The sequence below is a fragment of the Hoplias malabaricus genome, chromosome 2, assembly GCF_029633855.1.
Source record: "Hoplias malabaricus isolate fHopMal1 chromosome 2, fHopMal1.hap1, whole genome shotgun sequence".
NCBI classification, from domain to species: domain Eukaryota; kingdom Metazoa; phylum Chordata; class Actinopteri; order Characiformes; family Erythrinidae; genus Hoplias; species Hoplias malabaricus.
In genome coordinates, this window is record NC_089801.1 from 46,254,203 (window position 1) to 46,267,790 (window position 13,588).

General features: G+C 37.3%; 1 protein-coding gene across 5 annotated transcripts in view; it reads right to left on the reverse strand.

Moving 5' to 3' along the window:
* Positions 1 to 11,333, reverse strand: part of LOC136686250 (C-type lectin domain family 4 member M-like) — a 31,830-nt gene extending 20,497 nt beyond the window's left edge. For 3 of the 5 annotated variants that reach the window (XR_010800300.1, XR_010800299.1, XM_066659895.1), the window contains exons 1-5: positions 11,172 to 11,333; positions 5,842 to 6,606; positions 4,036 to 4,178; positions 3,609 to 3,715; positions 2,030 to 2,178 (exon numbers count right to left, since the gene is read on the reverse strand). Coding sequence is in view for 3 of the 5 variants with exons in the window: in XM_066659895.1 (XP_066515992.1) it covers positions 2,040 to 2,178; positions 3,609 to 3,715; positions 4,036 to 4,178; positions 5,842 to 6,606; positions 11,172 to 11,286 (1,269 nt within the window). In the remaining 2 variants the exon portion in view is untranslated. Of the gene's footprint in view, positions 1 to 1,910; positions 2,179 to 3,608; positions 3,716 to 4,035; positions 4,179 to 5,841; positions 6,607 to 8,952; positions 9,035 to 11,171 lie in introns of those variants that run through there. The other 2 variants (XM_066659894.1, XM_066659896.1) reach the window with 2 other exon arrangements.
* Positions 11,334 to 13,588: the final 2,255 nt, after the last annotated feature.

Sequence of the window (13,588 nt, forward strand, 5' to 3'; positions counted from 1 at the left end):
GACACCTATAAGTATCTGGGCTTACACCTAGACAATAAACTGGACTGGTCAGCCAACACTGAAGCACTCTACAAGAAAGGGCAGAGCAGGCTGTACTTCCTGAGGAGGTTGGGGTCCTTCAATGTCTGCAGTAAGCTCCTCAGGATGTTTTACCAGACTGTTGTTGCCAGTGTCCTCTTTTATGCTGTGGTATGCTGGGGAGGAAGCATAAAGAAGAGGGATGCTGGGCGACTAGACAGGCTGGTTAAGAAAGCTGGCTCTGTGGTGGGGGCTGAACTGGAGTGCATCACTTCCATATCAAACAAGAGGACCCTGAACAAACTGATTAGCATCTTGGACAATGAGTGCCATCCACTCCACAGTATCATAACCAAGCAGAAGAGCTTGATCAGCTGGAGACTTCGCTCACTGCCAGGCTCAACTGACAGACTGAGGAAGTCATTTGTCCCCAGGGCTATTGAGCTGTTCAATGCTTCACTAAAGGGGAGAGGAGAGTTGGACTTCTCTGCATAGTCTGTCTGTCCATCCAACACCACCACCACCTCCACCTCCTCCATATTGCACATGTGTACCTAACTGGACAATAGACAGGTCAACCACTGGACAAGTCAACCAACTCATCTACCTCATGTGTACCTTAATCTGACAGCTACAATAGTAGGTGTATACTTAATACAGGTACATTGCACTAAATTGCCTTGCACTATTTTATTTAATATATTTATTTCTAATTCTGAAACTGCACTGTTATTGCACTGTACTTATATTGCACATTCCATACCCATTGCATTATCCACACCTTTTCAACTTTTAAATCATATGCTGCACTAAAGAGATCATCCCCAGCTGCTCACAGTATCACAGATTCTTGCCAGGCTATGTTTGATTACTCTGACGATTGATTGATTGATTATTCTTAAGCACACTGTCAACTTCTTGGGTATTTGAATTTTTTTTTTTTTTTTTTTAACTCTATTAGTCCATTGCTGTTTAGTGATTCGTGCATGTGATGTATGTAAGTCTGTAAGCTACTGAGACCTTGAATTTCCCCTGGGGATCAATAAAGTATCTATCTATCTATCTATCTATCTATCTATCTGAATGAACAAATGCTATAATATTATCCTGCAAGGCAGTTCATTCATTCATTCAATGTCTAAAACAGCTTATCAAGTTCAGGGTCACAGTGGGTCCGGTGGACATGAGGAGAATACACCAAATTCCTCACAGACAGTCACTTGGTGTGGGGCTTGAACCCACAACCCCAGGTGTGACAGCAACACTACCTTGTGCACCACTGTGCCACCTCTGCAAGACTGCTATTAAAAAAATATTACATCAACTTTAAACCTTTACATTTAAACTGGGATTAAAAAGAAAATACTTATTAATATATATATTGATATATAGGCCGGGAAGCATATGTCTGTTGCATCCTTCAAATCGCAAGCTGCATTTCTCAACTGTGTACGAAAGATCCTTTACATTGGAACAGCCTCCTGTAAATTAGCGGCCGAGAAATGCAGCCAAATTTGGCCGCAGTCTAGGCTTTGGAACATATCTATTATGTAACACCCTTGCTAGAAAATTGTCATTTTCATGAATTATTTTAATGTGGCTACCACCTCAAGGCCCACTAGAAAAACATGAAGGTGCATAAAAAAATATACAGCAGATATTATTTTGCTGTAATGTAGTCACAATAAAAATTGAGAGAGAAAAAAAAAGAAAACTCAGCAGATTAGCCTAACTTAAGCTTGTTCTATTAATGGTTAATTTTTCTTAATATTGTGATATTTACATTACAGCAAAAAAATATGCTGCAGAATGCAAATATAAACAGGCAGAAAACAATATAAAGGGGTATGTGCAAATATGTTAAAGCACAAAACAAATTCTTTAAGAGAGGGTACAACATATAAGAGAACACATTAAAGAAATGTAAATTATGTGGTTACATAAGAGCATAAAGTGAAAATACTGTGTTAACATGTGGCTTGTTTGGTGTGTTAAATTATTTCACATTTACCAGCTTAACGTTAACTGAGATTTTTCTCACAAATCCAGCCTCCTGTTTGAGAACATGGCAAGTCATTCCAGCAATTTTTCCCTGGAATACCAAGAACCTCAGCACAGTCTTCATTACCAGCGTCATTGGGTTCCCCACTACACCAGTAACTGTAACCCAGAGAAACAAAACCAATTTCAGAGTCCAATTATGATTTTAAAACATTCAGCAATGACAGTGTCTTCACTTAGACCTAATAAAGTGATGCACATCAGAATTCCAAACCTAATTCAAAACCTATATTTAGGACATATTCCACCATAAAAGTAGAGATGGAGATATTCTTTCCAACCTGAGTTTTTTGGTTTGTTCTTTTGCAGTTCAAATGCTCTAATTACCATTTCAGATATTTTTCAATAATACAACAACATTTAAAAATATTGTAAATAACAAATAAAATGTCATTTTTTCAAGTAAAATTCACAAATAAAACAATGACTTTGAAAAAAAAAAATACATATGTAACAATGTCCCTAATGATTGTAGTTGCAGTAACTTCCCAATGACAATGCTTTACATAACCCGCAATCTGACTGGTTGTGGTTGCTGGAGGGCGGAATATAATTATAAATAATTCCCTTATTTTTAAAGTTCCTGCTTTTAACTCTGTCATCTTGAAATAAACCCAAAAGAGTTTTTATGATGTCCTTTGGGCTATTTTTACTGGCCTCAGGACAGTGGTGTCTAAAGCCTTGTGTCACTCATTTGAGTTACAGCGCTCATCATAATGCACAGATTGATTAGCTGAGTAGCCTCACGTGTTATATGCAGAAATGTATGCGATTAGTCTGGTAATTTTCTGGAGGACTAAATCTGAACTGTAATGAATAGAAGAATCACACCACTTAAAACAAACACTGTTCAAAATTAAACAGCTCTTAATATTTTTAGTTCCAGGTCCGGACAGGATAGCATCTGGGTCTGGTGTCGGACCACGGGCCGCCTATTCGTGACCCCAGCTCTACACCATGTTGTACACAATGTACTGGTGTAGTAGATTTTATAAACCTTTAAAGTGCATCATTTAGGGAGTAGGGTGCTGTTTGGAAGCATGAGGTGATTACAGATTACATGAGGTGCCAAATACAAAGCCAGCACCTGTCTAGCATGGTCCCGCTTCTTGTTGCAATTTTCAAAGACATCCATATTTTTCCTTTGTTCTAAATTTTATTCATCCCTGGCTTATAAAATATTTCTGAGGAAATCTCTCACCATGAATGTGCTTCTGTCTGCAGTCTCTGCAGTGTGGTGGTGAGGACTTGGTTTTAACTTAATGTCTGTCTGACAAAAGTGTATGTGTGTGAGTGTTTATGCATCCTTCTGGCCAAATTGCATACATTTATCTTGTTTTTAATGATATAAAATCCTATTGAACATGGTAGTAGGCTACTCTGATGTGAATTCTCTGGCAGAATTACTCTATGGTAATAAACAATCTTTATTATAAAACCTGCTGTGCTCTGGGTTAATGTTGCTTAGCTTGTACAAATACTCAGAGCATTGTGTGTTTTCTTGAGAGGAAGAAACAAAAATCACTTACGAAGTGGTTAGTGGTGAGCCGTCCACCCATTTCCACACACCCTCTGTTACTTTGTCAATGAGACCGATCCAACCTCTACCTCCCTTCAATGATTTAATCAAAAAGTCCTGAAAATATGATTGCAAAGAATAATATTAATGAAGTATGGACACTTTAACAATTCCACATTTGATATAATATGGGAAAAATCATCCTATCATCCTGAGTTTCTAAGTAATTAATAAGGTGTTTTGGTTTTAGAATTTTATATGATTACTGAGTGACTCATGTAGACAGTCCACAGTAGACAGAGATTATTTCTATTTTTGAGGTGATTCTTGCCTGAATCTGATTTTCTGCTTTTATATGTGCATTAATAAACAATGATGTCACTCATGCTTTCCCTTCAATAATGACATCCTGCTATATACATAAATGCTCTTCTCACCTCTTCTTCTTTGCTGTTTATGATCGCCAGGTTTGCTCCTTGATCAGTGCAAGCTTTTTTGCTGTCAAGCCATGTCTTCTTTACATTTGAGATGAAATAAAGTGTGGAGTCAAAGTATAGCCAACCCTTCTTGAGATATGCTTCTGTTAAAATATTACAACATATAATGCTCAGTGTTTGTACTGCACATTTGTACATGCAGAAGACATACATCTTTCAGAAGTACTCATGTAAAGCATTGGCCTAAACCAAGGGGCAAGTGTAGTCAGACATACATCCAATACAACTTTTATGCTTCATTTAACCTCCATTTCCATGGGAAACATCCATTAGAGGATGCTACAAGGTGGTAGGATGAAGGCTAGTACTCGCTACTTATCACTTGTTTACAAACTGTTTTACACTAGGGTTGTTTCCAGAGACCCTAAAATGACTGCTTTTTCCTACACATCCTCTTCCTTTCATCTGTGACTTGGAAACTGGTTTTGCCTCATCATATGGACGCCTGACCAAATACTGGAGCAGTCGAAAGCAGCCCCTTAAAATTCCCACCAAATCAGCTTTTAGTGGTGGATACACAAAAATATGCTACCCAGGAAGTCTCTAAAAGATTTCTCCACCTTCTTCTGGGGCGGAGAGTAGTAGTAGGAAGGAGGAGTAGCAAAAGTTTTTGGAAGCACCCTAGGACAGCAGACAACACCAGATGTCAGAACTCCAACTCCTAGACTTCTAAGCACTAATCTGCATTGACTGAGCACAACTGCTGGACTCTATGGCTGTCTGAAACAGAAGGCAGCATCCACAATGTCTTGCTGCCTATGCTGTCTCCATAGTCAGTGCCTTAGAAGACAGCGTTTAGACGTGAAGGCACCCGTAACAGAAAAGTTTCTAGAATGAGAGATGACTGCCATTACGTGTGATAAAAACATATATTACTGTTTATAACTGAAATAAAATGTTAAGAAGAAACATGATACACATTTTAATATAATAAATACATATAGGTAAAGTATGTCTGCTAACTGAAGGCAGTGATTGGGATTGGCAGCTATTTGCCTGCTTGTCCCAAAGATATTCAGATATTTATTTAGAGAACATGTGTTTTTAAGATTACTGGATTATTGTAATCTTAAATCCATTGTCATTTTCCATTATTCATTCATCATTCATTATCTGTAACCACTTATCCAATTCAGGGTCGCAGTGGGTCCAGAGCCTACCTGGAATCATTGGGCACAAGGCTGGAATACACCCTGGAGGGGGCGCCAGTTCTTCACAGGGCAACACAGACAGAGCACCTGGAGGAAACCCACGCAGACACAGGGAGAACACACCAACTCCTCACAGACAGTCACCCGGAGCGGGAATCGAACCCACAACCTCCAGGTCCCTGGAGCTGTGTGACTGCGACACTACCTGCTGCGCCACCGTGCCGCCCTATTTTCCTTTAAGTCTTTTTTAAAAATATTTTTAGCAACATGTCATATATATAATCAACTTAGAGTTGGAAAGTTTTCCTTCCAATCAGGAAAATATTCTTCCAGTTAGCTATTTTAGAATTTTTTGTTTGCCCTTTCCCTTCATTCTTACATACTACTTCCACTAACTTTCTGTGCCTCAGGATGGAGCTTTGGTAAAATACAAATTCACAATTTATGGGTAATAATAATTAAATAATAAGTAAAATTAACTAAATTAACACACAATCTTTGCACATGGGTCCACCACACCACTGTCTTGTAAAATGTTTGTTTCATATGATCATAGTTCACTTAATGAGTGGGAATTTGAGAAATACTTTCTTACCTATATCAGTCAACTTTTTCTGAGACTCATTTATCTCCTTCTTCAGCTGGTCTCGCTCTATTGTCAGGCTGTTGTACTTGCTGTCTAACTGGTTTAACTCTGTAGTCAGTTTGGTGTGGATAGTCTCTAACTGGTCTTTCTCTGCAGTCAGGTTCCTGAGTCTTGTCTGTAACATGTCTCTCTCTATTGTCAGGGTGGTGTAATTATCCTTCAGATGATCTTTCTTTAAAGTCAGGTCGATTAAGTCAGACTTTAAGTCATTATTCTCTGTAGTCAGCCTGTCTTTGTCTTTCTTTAACTCATCCATCTCCTTGGTTACATTCCCAAAGCTGATTTGTAGCTGATCTCTTTCTTTAGTAAGATCACTATAGCGGATCTGTAACTGGTCTTTATCTTTACTTAGTTTACTGTAATTGGTCTGTAATTGAGTTTTCTCTGCAGTGAGTTTGTTGCAACTCTTCTGTAACTGCAATTTTGCTGTCAACATGTTATCATTACTGGTCTGTAACTGGGTTTTCTCTGCAGTGAGTTTGTTGTTTTTTGTCTGTAACATGTCTTTTTCTGTAGCAATTTTATTGAAACTTGTCTGTAATCCATCTTTTTCTGCAGTTAGGTTGTCATTCTTCATCTGTAGCTGGTCTCTCTGAGCAGACAGATGTTTAGACTGTGTACAGAGCACTATGATGACAATTAGCAGAAGAAAACACAGTAGCCCGAGACACAGTGTAGCCAGTCTGTAGCTTCTGCTCCTCACAATGTCAGTCCCTGAGGGGAAGGTGAAAAAAGGTTTACTTTTGGAAACAAATGGGTAAAAATATAGAAATGTTACGGTTAGAAGTGTATTTAAATGTTAGTTTGTTTGCTGGTTATTAAACCATTAATGAGTTAGCAATATTAGCAATTGTGTATTATATAAAGATGACTTAATAAACCTCTTTTCCACAAGTTACTACAGTTCCCAGGGGTTATAATGAAATGTCTGTAAAATGCATTTGTCAGAATACTACAACGCTAGCAACACAGCACCCTATTCCTTGTCTAAACAACTGCAATCAGGGTGTCAAGTTTCTGCACCTGCTCCTTTTAAGCAGCAAGTGTAGCAAGAAGTGAAACACAAAAGCTCCTGTTTCCCTGTTTGCTAGGTTCTCTTATTTCTCTGCTCTTGTTTTGACCATTTTTGCTTAGTTTCACAAATGAAAAAACTTACTGGCTTAATCATGGCACATATCATTTCAAAAAACAACTCAGAGGCCACATATACATGCAGCTTACTTGCCTACTTTACATATTAGCCATATAAACACCTGTATCCAATTACAGTCAGAAAGCTTATGTACATTCTGTGCATGAACTGAGCTTGTACAAGGCAACAGCAGCACACATTATTACTGGACTCAGCATGTTATGGTGTATTCTGTGGGGGGTGCAAGAAAATCTTTCATCAATTCATGAAAGATTTTATGCGGGAATTCAGAATACGGGAATACGGGAATTCTGCTCCCTCTGAGAGTCTGTGAATTCCTTCAGTACTCCTCTCTTCCACTACTCAGAAGGGGTTTTGTGGCAAAATGAAGCTATATAACTATTTAAGTTATATTTTATATATTTTAATAGCTATAAGCTATTTAACACCTCCAGAGGAGGAAAACTTTATTTTGAAGAATCAGAAACCCTTCACAGCCTGAGCTCGTGCACGAGACCTCTCGGAATGTCATCTGATTGGAGGAAATCTTTGCAATCTTTCACTTCCCAAAACCACTGGGAAAACATATGCATCCAAATATACAAGTTAAAACTTTGCCATGTAAAAAAAATACCACATATAAACAACATATAAAAAATTCCACCATATTGTTTGGGTCAAAAGTCTTAACTGAAGCCAAGTGGAAGAGTTTCCTGTGGTTTGATGAATCATAAATCAGAAATTATTTTTGGAAATCATGGACGCTGAGTTCTTCTGGCTAAAAGTAACTGGGGCCATCCTGCTTTTAATCAAGGCGCAGTTCAAACGCCAGTATCCATGAGGGGTTTATTAGAACTCATAGCTTAGGAGACATCTGTGAAGGAACCATTAATGCTGAATGATATACACATGATTTTAAGCAATATATACTTCCATCTGTTTGATTTTTTCCTTTTTTTTTTGCAGGGAAGGCCTTGATTATTTCATTCAAACATTATCAAAACCTATTATGCACATATAATAACAACATGGCCCTGTAGAAAAAGATTGTGGGTGCTAAACAAACCAAACTGCAGTCCGGAAGTCTCACACAAAAATAATGGTGCATTATGAACTGAAAAATATGACAAATGAGGCCCTGAAAAAGAGTGGGCTGAAGTGGGCTTACTAATAAATTAAAAAGTCTCTTGTTACAAATGACAGTTACTGTTTCATCAAATGTTTTATAAAGAAATACAATATGCAGGTATGAGAAAATATATTTAGATTTTCTATATGTATGTGGTTCTTAAGAGTGAAAAATGAAAAAAAAAATTACACCTATTCTAGCAGAATATTGTCTTACAGATATCACAATCCAGTGCTGGAAGATGTATAGAGTTAAAACATAGAATGACATGTTAAATTTCACCTAATAATAATAATAATTTAATTATTAAAGTAAAATTAAGAATCAAATGTGACTTAATGTGTAATTTCGTGCTTTATAATTAGCAGTTAGGTTGATCAAAATGTGAGGGGAAATGAGGTTCTACTAGGTGCCAATTTATTAAATAGCTTTTAATTTATTAAACCACATTAAGCTTTTATTTTATAATCGGATTTTATAGAGTGAAAAGAGGCTTAATGTGGAAATCTTTGGTCACCTGGAATAAAAATTATCCATTGGTGTTTTGGGTGCAGCCCTCCACCATATTTTGGGTGGGCTATTGTCAATCTGAGAGTACATTTTTTATAAACGAAGAGTATAGCTTTCAAATTTCTGGCTGCATATTTTACAATTAGGTGAAGATTTGTACAGTTTCCCCCCTCAGTCTAAGAATGTCTTAAAACAACATTAAGTATTTTATATACAAAAATACTAGATCCACTTTTCTTTTGTTATAAATTTCACCTTATACATACAAATACTCGAATAATACACTTACTTGATGTATATGTATATATGTCATCATTCATTGTCTGATACAGCTTATCAAGTTCAGGGTGAAGTTCAGGGTGGCTGGTTTGTAGATTACCTAGTATTATTGGAGACACACCCTGGAGAGGGCGCCAGTCCTTCACAGGGTGTCTCAGGTTTACATTGCAGTAAAGCAGAAACACACTTCCACTTGTTAAATTGATTATTCTCAGTCATTAAGTACGTAAATCTTTATTTATATAGCACTTTTCTAGAGCAATAATCATATATATATAATTAGAAAAAATATATAAAATAAACAACAAGGCCTAAGACACTAAAAGTAATTCAAATACAACAAAAATCAAGAGTTACAAAAACAACAGAATAAAATTATGTCTTTAAAAGTTTTTTAAACACATGTACTGGGACTGGATGTCTAATGTCAGTGGGGAGATTATTACACAGTTTAGGAGCATACACTGCAAAGCCCTATCCCCCTGTCTTGAGGTTGGTTCTGGGCATTGCAAGTAACCCCTGGTTGGAGAATCTTAAGGGTCTTGCCCTATCAATTGGGCACAGGAGCTCAGAGATGTATGCTGGGACCTCATTATGTAGAGCCTTGTAAATCAACACTAATATATCAACATTATTATATCCACTAGTATATATTATATAGTGTAAAATGCTCCCTTATGTCCTTGTGAGAAGATGGGCTGCTGCATTTTGAACAAGCTGCAGATGAGCCATGACCCTCTGACACAAATAGGTGAATAGGGCATTACAGTAGTCCAACCGGGAGGAGACTAAAGCATGACAGAGTCTTTCAGTGTCCAAAAGGGACAAAAAAATTCTGACCTTGATATTGACGTGATATTTGTAAGGCGATGGAAGCATGATTGAAGAAGCTTCCTAATGTGAAGTGTAAAGTTGATGTGAGGGTCAAAGGTCACATTCAAATTTTTAACAAAGTGCCTAGCCTTCATCCCCGCACAACCAAGAACTGACTGCACCCTTTTGGACAGCTCCTCTGGACCCAAAATAAGGACTTCTGTCTTGTCATTGTTCAACCTGAGAAAGTTTTGTCACATCCAGATTTTAATCCCCATCACACAATTGGTAACATGAATATATATATTGGTTAATATTGTCTATTACGGTTTACAACAACATAAATCTGGGTGTTGTCAGCATAAAAAATTAAACTAAATATTAAAACTGCGAATAAGATTGCCTAAAGGCAACATATACTAGGAAAATAAAAGAGGACCCAAGACAGAGCCTTGTGGCAACCCACTGGTAAGAGATGCTGGGGTAGACATCTCCCACCAACACCACAAACGATCTATTCGACATTTAAGAGCAAAACCGATTAATATAGTCCCAGACTACAGGAATAATGACTAATAACATATGGCGTATTTAACACCATATCTGCCCATAGGGCTACGTTCATGGCAAAAAAGTTAGTAACATGCTTTTGTTATACGTGTTGCTTAAGTTTTGTTACTGACAGAAATTTTAGGTGCAGATGCTTTCCTATTGTTGAATAATTCTGTTATGGATTTTGGAGTTAGTATCTGTTGTCTCTCGTGGCCAAAATAAATACAGTCCAACATTAAATGGTTTATATGGCATCGTGTACAAAACCCACCCATTTCTGAAGCCTTTCTAATAACATGCCATGCTCAATGATATCGAAGGCCGTGCTAATAACTGAGAGGATTTAAAACTCTTAGGTGGGCTGTCTCAATGTTATGTTTTGCATGAAACCCAGCTTAAATTTTTTCTAAAGAGCTATGTTCTTCAAAGAACTCTCAACTGAGCTGAGATGGCTTTTTTAAACCTTGGAAATAAAACATTTGGATATAGGCCTAAAATTATTACAGTTTGATCGGTCAGAATGGGCTTTCTTCAGAAGTGGCTCAACACAAGCCTGTTTGAAAAAAATCAGGAACACAACATGAGGTGACCGATGCATTTATAATCTGTAAAAGGCAAGGGGCAATGGACAGCAAGATTTTTTTTAAGAACTTTGATGCATTAAACCATATGTTACACAGAGCATGCACCTGAGTGGGGAATCCTGGGTTAAATAATCAAGACAAGATGTAATTTGACCAGGGATCCAAACTTTTACCTATGATTTTATCCCTCCTTGTGCAGAAACAACTTAATCTGGCATGAAGCTACAAACAATGTGCAAGTTCTTTACATTCACAGTGTGTGGGTGTATATATACTGCACCTAAGTTCTTGACTTGCTGATAGACTGTTGTCCATTTATTCTTCAAATTGTTATCTGAGTCCAGTCTGTTGTACGCAGTAGATGATGTTGCTTCTTCATTCTCATTAATCTCCATCCCTCAGTCTTCTGTAATGCTGACCCTGAAGTGAGATGTGCAGTGTTGAAAGCTGCTTTAAGAGAACGTGGTACATTGTGAAATTTGTATCAGAGAATCACATTTATCTTGAAAGGGTTGGGTCACCTCAGAGTCTGCCCACTCTATTGCAGTGTGTGATTATTTGGTATTGTAGTGACCATAATAATAGCATATGTTACTAGAATCATATGCTCTAAAACATTGACTACCTCAATTATATGTTGTTTAGGCAGTGTGTACATGTCAATCTGATCTCCATGTTCTCAACTTTTTAGCCATTGTAGGTGATATTGATGGTGAACAGTGTTTAGGTTTTTTGCAAATGTTTGTAAGCAGGTGTCTAAACTTTTTGACATGTATAGTGATTGGATGTTGAGAGTTAACTGCATCATTCATGAGTTAAATAAAAAAAGAAAATCACTTTAAAAAACAAATTGAAGATGTTTCCTCACCATTTGCTACTTTCCAATCTGTTTGCATGCTCAAATCTGGTGTAATGTGTTTACTAAGCTCCAGTGGCAGTAAATGGGGGACAATGGGGGGTAAATGGTGGTCCAGAATGCTAGGGTTTCTCCCTGTCTGTTCCCAGCAGGGAAAAAGCATCTGGAGTTGTTCAGACAGCGGGAAGAAATCCAAATGCTGAAAAACACAAAGAGAGATGAGGATATTGCTCTATGTCTGCTCCATAGGTGGGTAATCTGTTTCAGATTACGTAAGGTGGAACTGACTCTAAATTCTGGAAAGGGCTAACTGCTGGAAAGTAAACAAAGAGCAAAATGCTTCAAAACACATGTAGTGTGTATTGCACTGGTGTCCAATATGGTGTCCTTCATACTGTGTAAAAATTTCATGATCAATGGATCAATACAAGTACTCCACAGTTATTGGAATTAGATCTTCTACATTTTTTTAATTTTCTATTCAAAGCTAAGGAGTTTTTTTTTCTTCTCCTGTAAAGTTGCTATTTTGGGAAATAAATATTTTTAATTGGACAGCAACAACATAATAAATATCATGTCCACAATATTAATAGTGCCTTTCCTGGAATTTCAGCACCAATCAATCATAAACAAGAAATTACAACAAAAGCATAGAAAATACAGTTTCATTTCTGTATATGCTGCGATTTGGCAAGACATAGATTATAATGAAATTTACCAACTATTCTTGCTCAACTCACATTCAGTTTGTCTGCATACACGGCACCATTTGCTGATACAGGGGTTTAATTCCACACACACACACACGCACTTGAACAGAATTGTGTAATTTAAAATAAATCATAAAATGTCAAAAATGTAAATCTATTACTGGTTCCCTGTAGGCTCTGGGGCAGATAATTTAAGCAGTCAGTGTCAATTAACACTGTCTGCGGAATAAGTCAATGCAACCTAAAATTCTATAACACTGTGAGGAAGCCATATAATAATGCTAGGAATAAATGCTGCTATATACTCTGGACCCAAACTCATCTTAGATCAAACCTGGGCATTGTACGGCCCCCGGGCCACATATGGCCCTTTGATTGACTCTGACCGGCCCGTGTAACGTTAATTGGAAATTACAAAATAAACATATTTTCTTATTTTACCTGATGCATAGACTGAAGCTGCATTGCTTTTATTTTGAAGTTGTTTTTCATTTACTTACATGAAGACGCAAAACGTATATTGAGGCATGGGCGTGATTTGATCGTTGTCACTAGCAAGTCACAAGGCGACTTTAGCCCTCAGAAATGTCTGCTCATGCTAAAAAAAGAAAGATAGATGCCGAATGCAGGGTTTTCAACAAAAATTGGACTGATTAAAAAAAAATTATTTATATTTAATTTATTTACTGAAGTGAGAGGTAAAGCCGTGTGTTTAGTTTGCGGGGAGCAGATCGCCGTGTTTAAGGACTACAATTTGAGTCGGCATTACGAGACGAAACACGGGGAGAAATACAAGAACGTGACTGATGCTGAAAGGGCGCGGACATCGGAAGCTTTGCTAGCTAAACTGCAAAAGCAGCAAGGCTTTTTTATCAAGCTTCACACATCCAGGGATGCAGCAACCAAGACCAGCTTTGTGATAGCTCACAAAATCGCTAAAACCAGTAAGCCATTCTCGGAGGGTAATTGATTAATTGCCTTTCCCATTGTTTTGTGAAATTCGCTTGAATAAATTACATTTTTTGGAAGGCAACCTCATGTTTTCATTGCTTAATTATAACATATACTCTCACCAGCTTGTCAAAACAATGCTATTTACTGCTTTTTACAAAGAAGTGCAGTTAATATTAT